Genomic DNA, 13872 nt, shown 5'->3' with positions numbered 1-13872 from the left:
TTATATATTTATTTAAAGAATTCATCAAATTTCTATTCAATTTTTTTTTTACGTTTGCATTAACTAAATTGCTTAATTTTCTGGTTATAAAAACATTAAACAAACAATACTTTGTAAAAATAAAAGATAAAATTAAAGTTAAAAAAATTAAATTCTTCACAATTGTTTTAGCTAAAATTTGGGAATTTAGTATTATGAAGGGTAAATTAGTAAGCAAAATGTATTTCAACACAAATTTTAATTAAAAAATTTTTAAAAAAATATTCTTAACGGACCTTAGTGGTTTGGACTGTATGTTTCCCAAAAAAAAATTCTGTTTAATTAAAACAAAATACGAAGAAGGTTAAAGAAGGTTAAAGTATTAATTACCTGCCAAACTTTTTTTGCCTGTAGGTGTACTGTTGTCAAGAAATGTTTTTTCTCTCACCAAGTTTAGGTGCTAGCGTCCTTCGCGGCGGAATAGACTACTAGAGCGGATTTCATCCGGAACCAGTTTCGGTGCTCATTCATTTGATGAGCACTGTAAGTTCATCAGATCTGAACCGTTCATATCTTATTTGAACGGTTCAGATTTAAAATTTTTAATTAATTATTTTTAAATAGAATAAATTATTTTTTGAAAGAATGATAGTTAAGAGATCATCACTATTTTAGATTCTATACATATTAAAATAATTATTTTGAATAAATAAAAATAAAAATGAAATCAAATCTGAACCACCCAAATGAGATATGGACGGTTCAGATCTGATTAGTTTATGGTGCTCATCAAATGGATGAGCACCGAAACTGGTTCCGATTTCATCCAAGCCTTCGCCCTACCCAGTTGGGACTTTCCTTAATATTGGTTCTGCTCCATTTCATGTTTATGATGGATTTTATCCATTAAGATATCTATAAAATGATTCGTGTTCAGATTTTAATTTAGTTTCCTGCCTTTGACCTGTACAATTCACGCTCTTCATTTTATATAAACAACTCAAATACATTCCTATGGTTGCACTCCTAGAAAAAGAAGAGTGTCAGTTGTACAGCATCGATCTTTCCCAGTACTTGGAAGAAGCAGAGCTATTTCTGAAGATTAATTGTCACAAATCACAATTCCATCATCTTCTGTCAGAGGAGCATTTGTTAGCAATTTCTCTCATTCTGCCTCATTTTGTGCTTATGACCAGAGTTCAATATATATCCAACGCATCCTTGGAACAAGAGTTACTCATAATCCATGATGTTGAAAAGAAATTAAAACTTGAAAACAAGCTAGATATGTTAGCCAACGTATCGCCAACATGAAGAAATATGCAGTGGATTTTACTTGTGTTTTCTAAAGCTTAGTTATTCAGTTTTTATATTAAGGATCAGAGGTAGTATCATGATTTATCTTCTTTCACAGATTATGTTATACTATTTACAATTTATAAAATAATGTCAAAATGCTCATATCTATTATCCATTTCAAGTTTATAACCATATTCACAAGTGCATGCATGTATTTTAACAACTAATAATGGCAAAATAACAAGTATCTATAGTCCATAGGTAAATTTATAATTGCATGTACATATTTTGATAACTAATAATGATAAAATAACAATTGTTCATATGAAAATTTACAAATCCTAATTTACCTCATAAAAGCTTATAAAAAACTAAATTTAGAAGTGTATAGATACATTTTAACAACTAACAATTGTAGTTGGCAAAAACAAAAATCTAAAAACTAAAAACGTTAAAGTGACAATTATGATTGGAGAACAATTTTGTGTATAAATAAAAGTAAACTAATACATAAAATCCCATATATATATATATATATATATATTATATGACATTGATGTATAGATGAGAAAGAAAAAGGTGAAACTAATCCAGGCTCATCTATATATAATATTAATCTTTCTCTAAAATTAAAATTATTATTTTGTCAACCCAAGGCCATCCATAAAGATATCTTATCATGCCTACCACTTGATCACTATTCACTACCGCTACTATGTTTGTTAATTTCTTTTCCATCCCCATTGTGAGATATAATTTCCACAAACCAAACTTTGCCATAATTACTTTATGACTCATTTATTAACGTTACCATCCATTTTCATTCGCTTCATCTCCACATGTTGCACACTAATAAAAAGTCGATACCCATTTTGCTCCTTGCATCTTCACTTGTCAAACCACTAAAACACGATCGAATTTAATGGCTCATGTTTGATGGAGTCACTAAAAAATATTAATAAGGATATTAGTTTCAATAAATTGTGACATTTTATCTTCTTTTTTTTTTTTTTTGGATATTACAGAGGTACCTACAACAAAACCCTCACATCAAAGATGAGATTTGAACTCATAATCTTGTGGGTTTTATATATTTATGTTTAAGATGTTAGACCTCCCTACACAATGATTGTTTTATTTTCGGGATATTTAGATAATAACCAAATTATAATTTTAAAAGTAATTTTACTATATACAAAGTAAGTATATGACAAGAATTTTGTCTCGATTTACATAAAAATATTTTTTAGAAGTGTTTTTTAATTTAACCAAACATCCTCTTGGTTATTTGCTATATTTGACTTGGAAAAAATAAACCCATATTCCTGCAATCAAACATGGAGACTGGTAATCTAATTCCTAAGTTATTTTCGTCGTCATAATGAAATGTTTATAGACCATCCAAATTATCAGATTTTAAATTTTAAATATGTAATTTTTAATGATAATTTTTTGATATGACAGCTAAAAATTATCTATTTTATTCTATCACCATTAAATAAAAATTATTAAAAATTAAAATAAAAATGATATCAGTGCTTTCTATATTTTTAATTTGGATGGTTTAAATTTTGGGCTGTGTGTATCACTCTCGATGGGTACTAAATCGATTCCAGATACTAAATGCCATATAGATATTCCAAGAATCCAGTCAATAGTATCATTATCCAAGTGAAGTAATTTGAAAAATTCATTATTATATAGTAGTGATCCTACTATATAATAAAACTATGTTTAACATTCGTAGCTCATATTAAAATATTGCCTTAATTAATCAGAATCAAAAGTTTTTCTTTTTAGCTTACATGAAATGCCTTTTTTTTCATTATAGACAATTTTATCTGAGGTGCTGTATAATGTTAACACAGGATATCTCTTTCCCAAAGAAACAACTTGATTTTTTTTTTAAATATTATCATTTGGTATCTCACACTTTTGGGGATTCTATTATTAAGTATCCAAATAACTGATTAATTCGATTCCGGGTTCATGGCTCAACTCGTTACTGGTATAAATATTTTCTAATTTCACAATATTGTGGCCCATTCTGATACAATCAAATGAATCATTGAATGATTGAGCATAATTTATGGGGGTCAATTCACTGTTATCCTTCCATGGATGAGCCAAAGTGTTTACCCGATCACTGAAATAAAGCGCACTAAGCCACATATGCTTGATGATTTTGTTATTGACCATTCCCATAAAAATTAATGGGCTAAGATTTGGCAGCCAACCGAATTAATAAAGCTAAAAGTAATAATTTATACATAATCCCTTTTCAGATTATAATATATATATTATATTTGGTGTTTTCCTTAAAATTATGTTCAATTATTCTTACATCTCATTATATAAAGAATTTTCCACGAATTCAGGACCTGACTTAGTTTAATTTTGAAATAATTGAAAGTATAAGCTAGTGGAATAAACAAAATGATAATCTCTTTACTTTGTCTTCTAAGTCAAAGTTAATCGCTTCTATAGTTCTATTACATATGAGATTGCAAATTTATTTTTGACATATCAATGATGAAATATTAAATAAAAATTGATGTCTAGCAAAAAGATATTATTTTATTTTTGTCAAAAATCAACCTATAATCAAACTCAACTTTTATTATTAGGATTATTTTACCCTTTAAACAAGCGAATCTTCTAACCTTGTATTATTTTATACATGCAAATACAATGGAATTGCACTATTCATGTACAGTGTAATGAACAGTATTAGGAATAATTATTTTCCATATTCGCCTTTTTCCAGATCCCGATTGAAATTCTTTTTTCGTTTTTTGCAAATCTCCCTACCATTACTTTTTTTTTTTTAAATTATCATATCATGCATCTTTTAAGAAAAATATTTAAATTTCAAAAAGAATATTTAAATTAATTTAAATATATGCAATTATATTTTATAAATGTTTTTTGATGATATAATTTTCATTGATTTAAATTTTGGCCAAAATCATTTATTCTTCTTATTCATTCAATATGTAATAACATAAATACCTAGCTTTCATGAATATACAATATTAATTTAAATAAATTATTTTACTTCCATGTTTCATTTTTATTTTATTACATTTTCTTGTGTTTTTATGTTATTACTTCATTTCTACATTCCAAACACTAAAACTAAAATTTATTTGACTAAAAAATTTTACAACTATGACATTAAGATTTTATAAATTAGCTTTCAATTATTTTTTTAATAAAATGCTATAAACTTATCCCCTATTTATTTATGTAAATAAAGATATCCTTGTTAATCGTCTTTTTAAACAAATGAGTGAAATACGAAAGTCTACAAGTGATATTGTTAACATTTTAAAGATGAAGTGTCATATTCCTTTTATTTAAAGGAGAATTACATATAAGTCTCACATAAAAGATTAGTTACCAATATTACATCCGCTTGTAAATACTAAATTTTGACATGTGGATATTAAAATTAAAATTTTTAATTTAAACTATAAAAAATTAATTTTTATTTAGAACCTGATTATAATTTTTTTTCTTTATTTACTCCCAAAAATCAGGGAATAATCCTTACGATTGCAGAAAAAGCGTCATTTCCTGTTTATAAAACGATGTAAATACTAGAGTACAGTGTCATTTACAAAAAGAAAAAGAAAAATACTTATATTAACAAATTAATTAAATGAACGCAAATAAAATAATTACGTGATAGGAAAAGACAAAAATCCCAAGTCATACATTTGAGCATTTATTCCAAAATGCCCCGGTAGCGAATAATCGCATCACACCACAGAATCATAGAATTTAATGTATGCGACAAAAAAAATGCACATGCACTATTTGATTGGTCAAGAGCATATAATAAACTCCAAATCTTCATTTTCATCTATATATATTTGAGATCCTTCGTTTTGATCATCACATTATTATATTTCCTTGTGAAATTACCTTTTCAATCGTTTTTAGTTTCCGGACCAAAATTAGGTCCTGTTATTGATCCGTGATTAAAGAATCAGATTGCACTGAATAGTCAGACTAACTCACGGTTGAATTTGGACTAAAAGGTCATTTTCATGGTTGAATTGGGATAGACTAAAGTTGAGCTGCCATTGAATTAAAACTCAAATTAATCCGAAAACTGAACAGATTAAAAATTAGACAGGGTTTTTAGGCATCATGAAAAATACTAAAAAAATTTAATAAAAACCTGAAACAAATAAGAAAAAAAGGTAACCGTATCAAAAAAATCCGATAGCATAATTATACCCTAGGAGTTTCACAAACACAGTAATTTAGCCATTTGGGGATACTAAAGGGGTGTTTGGCAACCCTCAAAAGTGCTTCTTAGAAGCACTTTTCCGCAAAACGAGGCAAACTCCTCCACATATTTACTTTGTAAACTGTAAAAATACTTCTAAAACCATGGTTTGGTTTCCATCCAAATATCCATAAATTGGGATTTGCAGGTATAGGAGTATGTTTTTGTCCTTCGCCTAATATTTTATTAGATTTCATATCATACATAGGATTTGAGATATAGTTAATATTGAAATTATCATCCAATCCAGAAGCACGAGTCCTACTCCTAAGATAACTTGTAGATAGAGTGATCTATCTAAGGATTTGAATGACCATCGTGGTATATTTGTATTTGTCGCATTGAACAACCGAGTAATAAATTGTTTGATCTGCAGATATGTAAAAGGCTGAAGGATACTTTTCGTTGTTTTAATTTTTATAAAGTTTTAATTTGATCTCTTAACTTTAAAAAGTATATTTTTAATTTTTAATCTTCAAATTTTAAAAAAAAAATAATGACATTAAGATTTTAAATGTTGATAAAACATTCTCAAATGCTAACATATTAAGTTTAGTTTTCAAAATATCCATAATTGCTACAAAAAATCATTATCGAATCCTAATGATTCTGGGATTAAAAGACTAAATGTATACTTTTTAAAGTTAAAGGATCGAATTGAAAACTTGTACAAAGTTAAAGAACCAAATATATACTTTAGCCTATGTATAATTAAACTATAATCTCTAAGTTCTTTTTTATAAAAAATAATCTTCTTCATGATGTTGTCCGTAGATATAAAAAATAAATTCTTTTTGTCTAAATTTTTAAAATTTAGTTTATTACTTTTAATTAAATTAAACTTACATTTTTAAACACCTAATTTTAGTGCTTGTTTCCTATGACAAATGGCATTAGGGGTATGAGTCGTGGGTGCCTAAGCAATTGGTATATTTTAACCAATAAAATTTATGACAAATTCAAGCTACTATTAATAAATCTTGAAAAAAATAAACAAGTCACTTGCTCAAATCAAAGCTTATCTGCATAATTAATGGAGAATTAATTAAGTAGGATTAGGGTGTGAGGTGGGGCCCGCCAGGGTGGATGCATGTGGGAAGATTGGCCCTTCTTTTCAGAAATCTGAACGTTACAAAGAAATGCCTCGCTACGCGCCCAAACTTGTTCCCTCCTCTTGCCGTTTCTTCCCTCCTCCAGTTCACTTGCTATGCCCGGTCGTCTTTTTATTGAAATGGCATCAGGTTATTCCGTGCCGGAAGCAGAAGACGACAGACCCAAATATTTTCTTCTATACAAAATATAAGAATTAGATCATTAATTTATAAAGATTGTTTTATTTTTTTAAAATAGTTTTTTAATTATTTGCATTGAAAACATGAAAACCCCTTTTAATATGATCAAGCGGTATGAATAGTTTGGGATTATAAATTTTGAAATTAAAATATGTTGAAATATTACCTTCAGCACCAAAACAAATCACTAAACTTATCCTACATTTAAGGTTGAATGGAGTATTACATAAAAAGTTCAGAAAAGGATGGTATTAGTTTAATTAGTAATTTTAGGTTGGAGTTTTAAGTTTTCAATTTTGTTAAAAATCTTTGATATATCTTTGATTTGACAGTTCGAAGGTAATTTTCAAATAAGTTGATTTAATGCCAAATGAGAGGAATAAAATTAAGAAACAAAAGTATAGTAAATAAAAAAATTTTAACTGTAAATTTTAAATTAAAGAAAAAATGTTTATAAGTTACATAATAATCCAATCATTTACAAATGGTACATGATACTCCTCCGGTTTTAAATATAAAACCTTTATACTAGTGTGTAAAAAGTTCTTATATTTATGACCGGAAGAGTATATAAAGGCTTTATATTTAGGACAGAAAGGGTATAACTTATTTCTGCCCTTATACAAAAATATGAGTATGCTTTAATTATAGTTGCTGTTGGTTTATTTGCAACCAAGATATGTTTTTTTTTTTTTTTCAAATGAACAATGAACAGGACTAAGGCGAAGATAATTACGCAGAACTCATTATTCACATAACTTGGTTGTTTACGGGCTGAACCGGTAGCCAGTCATTGACCAATGCACAGTACTTTTCAGTTTTCACAAACGAAGTCATGCGGGAGGCGGGGTATTGTATTCCTCTCGCACGCAAACCAGTAAAACCACCAAATGACTAAAGACTGGCAAAGAGCGCTCTCTCTCTCTCTCTCTCTCTCTCTCTCTTATATGTATTTAACCACAAAACCTGAGACTTTCTTTCAAACCCATCAATATGGCTCTTAACCGCTGCTCTTCCTTCGCTCTGCTTTCGTTTTTACACATTGCTCTGCTTTCAGCCCTCTGCTTCGCGGGAGACCCATACGTTTTCAGTGAGCTTCATTTCTCCTATATCACCGTCTCGCCTCTTGGTGTTCCTCAACGGGTTCGCTCTTTTCTCTACTCCTGCTGGTCCTTTGTAAACTTCTGTTACATTCTTCTTCTTCTTCTTCTTGTCATTCTTTTTTCTTGTGGTTTATGATCATTAACGTTGATTTTGATCCTTCTCCGGGGCTCGCTTCGCTCGGGATTGGTGTTTTTCTGTTTGTTTCTCATTTTTCTTTCCAGAAATGGCGTGTCGTATATGCTGGGAAATTTTGCTTTATTGCATTGCTGATTGGGGTTTTATTTTATTTCTTTCCTTTTCTTCTCTTATTCTCTATTCAAATGCTATCTAATATTTCTTAAATGTTAAAATACTGAATGGATGGATTCCAGCTGTTATTGTCGTAGAAAATGCGCCCAACGCTATCACTGTACAATCCCTTCTCATTTCTTAAATTTGGATTTCCCGTTTTTCATACGGTTCGTACTTTCTGTTTTGTATTTTATACTATTTCAGCTAGTATTCAGTGAGCTCGTGCTTTTTGAGCATCGCTGAATAAGTCTAGACTGGCAAGGTAATCAACTTGCCAAATATTTGATCCGTGTAAAACTGAAATTGATATTGGAATTTCGTTATGGTCACTGTGGGATTTCTTAAGGATTCTTAATTCCTTTTTCCGTCTACGTATTGTTCTATTCTTATCTCTTTTTCTTTCCTTAAATTTTTGATGCCGTTCTGTTTTCGTCCCTGGGGAAAAGAAAATATTGTTCGCTTGCTTTCAGACGAACGAGTACAACAAACTGAGTTTTGATAAGAATATGTCTGGCTTCACTGCTCCATAAAATCTGACTGTAGGTCATTGCCGTCAATGGGAAATTCCCTGGCCCTCTTATCAACGTTACTACAAATAACAACGTCGTTGTTAATGTATGGAATGAATTGGATGAAGATCTCCTCATTACTTGGTTGGCTCCGTTTCCTCTCCATGTCATTTTACACTTCTCTTGTTCAATGATTGTGATTTAACAAAATTGTCACATGATTGTGACAGGCCTGGTGTTCAAATGCGACGTAATTCATGGCAGGACGGTGTTCTTGGCACAAATTGTCCAATTCCTTCCAAATGGAATTGGACATACCAGTTTCAAGTCAAAGATCAAATTGGAAGCTACTTCTACTTCCCTTCTCTTGGTTTTCAAAGAGCTTCTGGTGGCTTTGGCCCCTTGGTGATCAACAAAAGGAAAGAAATCCCCATTCCTTTCGCACAACCAGATGGGGATATAGCCATTTTGATTGGTGACTGGTTTACTCAGACCCATACAGTCAGTAACTCTCTTGGGTTTGTTTTTTATGTTTTTGGATCATTCTTTTTATCCTTTTTTATGAAAGCTTTTGGATTATTCTGTATATAATGGTGATGGGTTTCGTTCTGATTGGTTTCTTTTATACCTGCATCTCTTAAATTTAGGCCCTGCGAAAAACACTGGACGAGGGAAAGAGCTTGGGCATGCCAGATGGAGTCCTTATTAATGGAAAGGGGCCTTATCGTTATAACACTTCTCTGGTACCTGGTGGTATTGAGTATGAAACAATTAATGTTGATCCAGGTATTATTATCCCTTTGATTTGCTACACATGCTATGCTTTGTTTTTCCTCCTCTTAAAGATACTGCCGTTTCATCTATGTACTTTGCTTTTCTTTCTTCCATCGAATGGCCATATTCCCAGTCGGCAATTTTCATGCACAATGATCCTGTCTTTGTAATTTTGATGTTCAAAACACTTTAACCTATTTCTTTCTCTCTGTAAATTTTCTTATTTTCATTTGCAAAGGTCTCCCTTCATTTCCTGATTGCTATTGCTGGGTTCTAGTGCTAATGTAAATGTGATTTTGCTGCTTCTTTTGCATGTATTTTAACCAATCTGATTTGACATCTTTGGATATTTTCTTGGTTATGCTTTGAAGAAGGCATTTAATCAAGAATATTGTAAGAACTCAGTTGATGTAAGAAATTCAAATTATATTGGAATTATGCCACTTGGCAATAACTGCATTCCTGACCTCGTTGGTACTGAAATATTAGGTTATATCTTATCCTTTAAAATGCTATCTAGCAATCTGCACGGTAACCTTTTGGAACGGTTTGCATACTTATTGGGATTAAAATTATATGTGGCAGGCAAGACTTATCGGATTCATGTTCATAATGTGGGTATTTCAACTACTTTGAACTTCAGAATTCAGAATCATAATCTCCTCTTGGTAGAAACGGAGGGTTGTTACACAAGTCAATCAAACTATACTCAATTTGATATTCATGTTGGGCAGTCATACACTTTTCTGGTTTCCATGGACCAGAACGCAAGCACAGACTACTATATTGTTGCAAGTGCCAGGTTTGTTAATGAATCATTATGGCAAAGGGTTACAGGTGTTGCAGTTTTACACTACTCCAATTCCAAGGGACCAGCGACCGGCCCTCTCCCTGATCCACCCAATGATTTTTATGACAAGGAGGCATCAATGAACCAAGCGAGAAGTGTCAGGTTTGTCACTTGGAATTTGATATAGTTAACATTTCAACTAGAGGGATTGGTTCCTTGAGTTATTCTTCTGAGTACAGAAAACCACATATTTGTCGATTTTGCATTATTAAATCTCAATTTAATGCCCATAGTTGAAATTTATTAAAAAATCAAACTATTGTCATAGTGATTCATTAATTTGTGTTATTTACTAAGTATATGAGGGTAGAGTAGTTCATCATTGTTGGTGACCTATATGAATTGTCCTCTTGGTTTTACATTTGATATTTAGAAGAAGAATTATGCCTACAATATCTTTAAAAAATTTGGGAGAATGACAATTAAGGACACGATAAAGAAATTAATATAAAATGAGGATTTGTTTGCAACTAAAAATTTTGAAATTTACAGCTCAAACTTTTTATGTTTACAACTTGAAAGTCCTCATCCTACATTAATATTCTCATAAGGTCCTTAATTGCTTTTCTCCCTAAAAATTCTATCATAACAGGTATACTTACTTGGTATAATTTGTTCTATGGCTGCAAGTAAATAAAAGGCAGCCGTTTCCATCTTGATCATTTCATGAACTTGTCTACTGCATGTTCTAAGGTTCCTTTGTTGATTAGGCAAAATACATCTGCCAGTGGAGCTCGTCCCAATCCTCAAGGGTCCTTCCGGTATGGCTCCATTAATATAACCGACACTTATATGTTGAAGGTTCTGCCTCCAATGCTTATCAATGGCCATGTTCGAGCTGCCATCAATGGCATTTCATTTGTTAAACCTGAGATACCATTTAGGCTCGCTGACCACCACAAGTTGAGAGGAACTTATAAACTCGATTTTCCCAGTAAGCCACTGAATAGAGCTCCAGTGACGGACAGATCTTTAATTAATGCTACATATGGAGGATTCATTGAGATTATATTGCACAATAATGACACCACAATACAGAGCTTTCACATGGATGGCTACTCCTTCTTTGTTGTTGGGTAAGAGCCCCTTTTCTTTTCCCTTGGTGTCTTAAAAGGTATGATAGTGTCTGCGATCACTGAGTTCAAAAGTTTTGTGACTCCAGGATGGGCTATGATGAGTGGACAGAAAATTCCAGAGGAACATATAATAAGTGGGATGGAATTTCACGCAGCACAATTCAGGTTTGTTTTCCTTTGGAAAATATATCCCTTTGCCGGAACAAGAAAGCCCGTACATTTACATATCCCATGGCCATATTGTTATTGTGATAGTCTTTTGCAAGCACCCGACTTCCTGGGATTTTCTTTTGTTGACTACACACCTTTTTAGCTTAGCTTTGAAAAACTCCTGAATGAATATTTTCCCATGGTCAAATGTTGAAATTTGATGAGCAATTGAATCAATCTTCATTGTTTGCTTTTCTCGAGCGTCCTTCGGATTTGAACGCTTCTCAGCTACTGAGAAATGAGAATAGCCTTTTTCCATATGAAGCCGACTGAATGTTAGAAGTACCTCGAGCTTCATTGTAATTGTAGTGGTACATTGTTAACTGTTATTTGACCGTATAAAAAGTGGTTTGTGAGACCATCAAGAACTCTAGCTCCTGGTTTTGAGATTGAACATGTATATGTTAGCATATTATTTATCACTATGAAGCTCAAGTGGTTCAATGATGGAGTGACACTCATAGTAGCTGGCACTTAAAATTGCACCTACAGATGCTTTATATTCATGCTCCGTATCTCTGTGATCTTTTTCTTAATGATTGCCTGATGTGTTGCCATGCAATAATCTTCAACCATTGGGGGATTTGAGTTCTGTTATGTGTTGGGTTTGAAGTGTCCGTGTTCCCAATGAATAGGTTTTCCCTGAAGCATGGACTGCAATCCTTATTTCTCTTGACAACACTGGGGCATGGAACCTGAGAGCAGAAAACCTAGACAGGTGGTATCTAGGCCAAGAAACGTATCTGAGGATTGTCAATCCTGAAGAAAATGGGAAGACAGAAATGTCAGCACCAGATAATGTTCTATACTGTGGACCCCTCAAGTCTCTTCAAAAGTATCCAATCCTTCTAACCCGTCACTTGATTAATTGTTTATTATTGAGTCATTTAATATTATCATCATAATACGAGAAGAAAAATATCGTTGAGAACTCAGTAATTTGACATCAAATGTTTGTCTTTTTTTTTTTTTTTTTAAATGATTTTTTTTATGAATTTTGCCTGCAGGGAGCAGCACCACTCTTCTGGAGCTCATACTTTTGGAGTAAACTTGAAGCATTACATGACGATGATGCTGGCACTTTTCACTGCCATTTTCTTATATAGCTAAGCTTCACTGCTGTATGCCTGTGAGGTTAGCGTGTTCACAGTTTTACTGATGTGTTAGGGTTTTGGAGATCTGTAGGATAGTATGCCCAAAGGGTTATACTAATTTTTAGGTCTAAAGAGTGGTCTGAGTCAAGATTTTCTTTTGGTTTGCCCTGATTTTCTTTTAAACCTAGTTGTTAATCGACTAAAAGATGAATCAATGATTTAGTTGGGTTTGATCATTCTTTATCTATGTTCAAAAATCAGATTTGTTTAGTTCTTTAGACGTTCTATAATGTTTACTCAAATTTAGTCAATGAATGCATCCTTTGCCCATGTTTTTTCCCCCGCTTTTTTACTCTCCCTGCCTTCTAGATTTTTTTTGGGTTTAAAAAAGAGAATAGATTGAGCTGATCAAGTTGGCCCAACTGAGCCCACTAAAATGATGAATTCTGCTCATAAATTCAGAACCACTTCGTAAGCCCAAAGGAGTGAGGTAACCCTCAACTGTTCACGTCACCACATTGGTAGGCTGAACACAGTTTATCCCATCTTGCAAGACCTTGGAAATTTTTTTCCCCTCAGAATAATTGATCACGTTAACTGGAAAAAAAAAAAAGATAATGTGACTAGTTTCATTGATGAATTTGTTGAAAAAAAGCATGTTTACTGGCAAATTTCAGGCTTAGTCTCGAGAAAAAAATAGGAAAATACATGTTAAATTTCAAAATGACAAATAGGATATTTTGACAGATTTTAAGTAATAAAAATCATTACCAGAATATTTACCATGACCTATTTTTTAAAAATTCAACAGGTATTTTTCTATCATTTTTTCCCTGATTTTAAAGGCAATGTTTTAGCAAGAAATTAATTTCAAATAAAATTATTAAAGGAAATTTAAATAAAAAATGACTAATAAATGAATTCCTATATCATTCGAAGGAGAATACGCGGACCACTTTCGCGTTCACACCTATTTAATGCTGCTTGGTTATCAAAAATCAAGTTTCATTTGGAAGTTTCATGGAAACTTCACACAAAACCTGACATTCTGGGAGTTCAAGCTATTGCTTTAATTTGTTATATCAATTAAATAT

The 13872-nt window shown here is 31.7% G+C and overlaps 1 protein-coding gene across 1 annotated transcript; it reads left to right on the top strand.

The window, feature by feature from the left end:
• The first annotated feature begins 7863 nt into the window (after window positions 1-7863).
• LOC114717636 (monocopper oxidase-like protein SKS1) lies at window positions 7864-12999 on the top strand. Its single transcript, XM_028902844.1, has 9 exons — window positions 7864-8013; window positions 8809-8918; window positions 9005-9275; window positions 9422-9560; window positions 10134-10500; window positions 11109-11474; window positions 11561-11639; window positions 12320-12519; window positions 12692-12999. Exons 1-9 carry the CDS (start codon window positions 7864-7866, stop codon window positions 12792-12794), a joined length of 1785 nt encoding a protein of 594 aa, XP_028758677.1. The 3' UTR covers window positions 12795-12999.
• Window positions 13000-13872: the final 873 nt, after the last annotated feature.

Source organism: Neltuma alba, unplaced genomic scaffold (assembly GCF_004799145.2).
Source record: "Neltuma alba isolate B1F8T4 unplaced genomic scaffold, ASM479914v2 tig00011757_pilon, whole genome shotgun sequence".
NCBI lineage: Eukaryota > Viridiplantae > Streptophyta > Magnoliopsida > Fabales > Fabaceae > Neltuma > Neltuma alba.
Note: the sequence above shows the minus strand (reverse complement) of the source record. Positions and strands in the feature narration are given on the sequence as shown.

What these genes read in the sequence shown, in the direction of transcription:
- LOC114717636 (XM_028902844.1), top strand. Translation starts at nt 7,864, where the DNA reads ATGGCTCTTAACCGCTGCTCTTCCTTCGCTCTGCTTTCGTTTTTACAC. An exon ending in TACTCCTTCTTTGTTGTTGG is followed by an intron (nt 11,475 to 11,560) that starts GTAAGAGCCCCT and finishes TTGTGACTCCAG; the next exon opens with GATGGGCTATGATGAGTGGA. An exon ending in CCCCTCAAGTCTCTTCAAAA is followed by an intron (nt 12,520 to 12,691) that starts GTATCCAATCCT and finishes TTTTGCCTGCAG; the next exon opens with GGAGCAGCACCACTCTTCTG.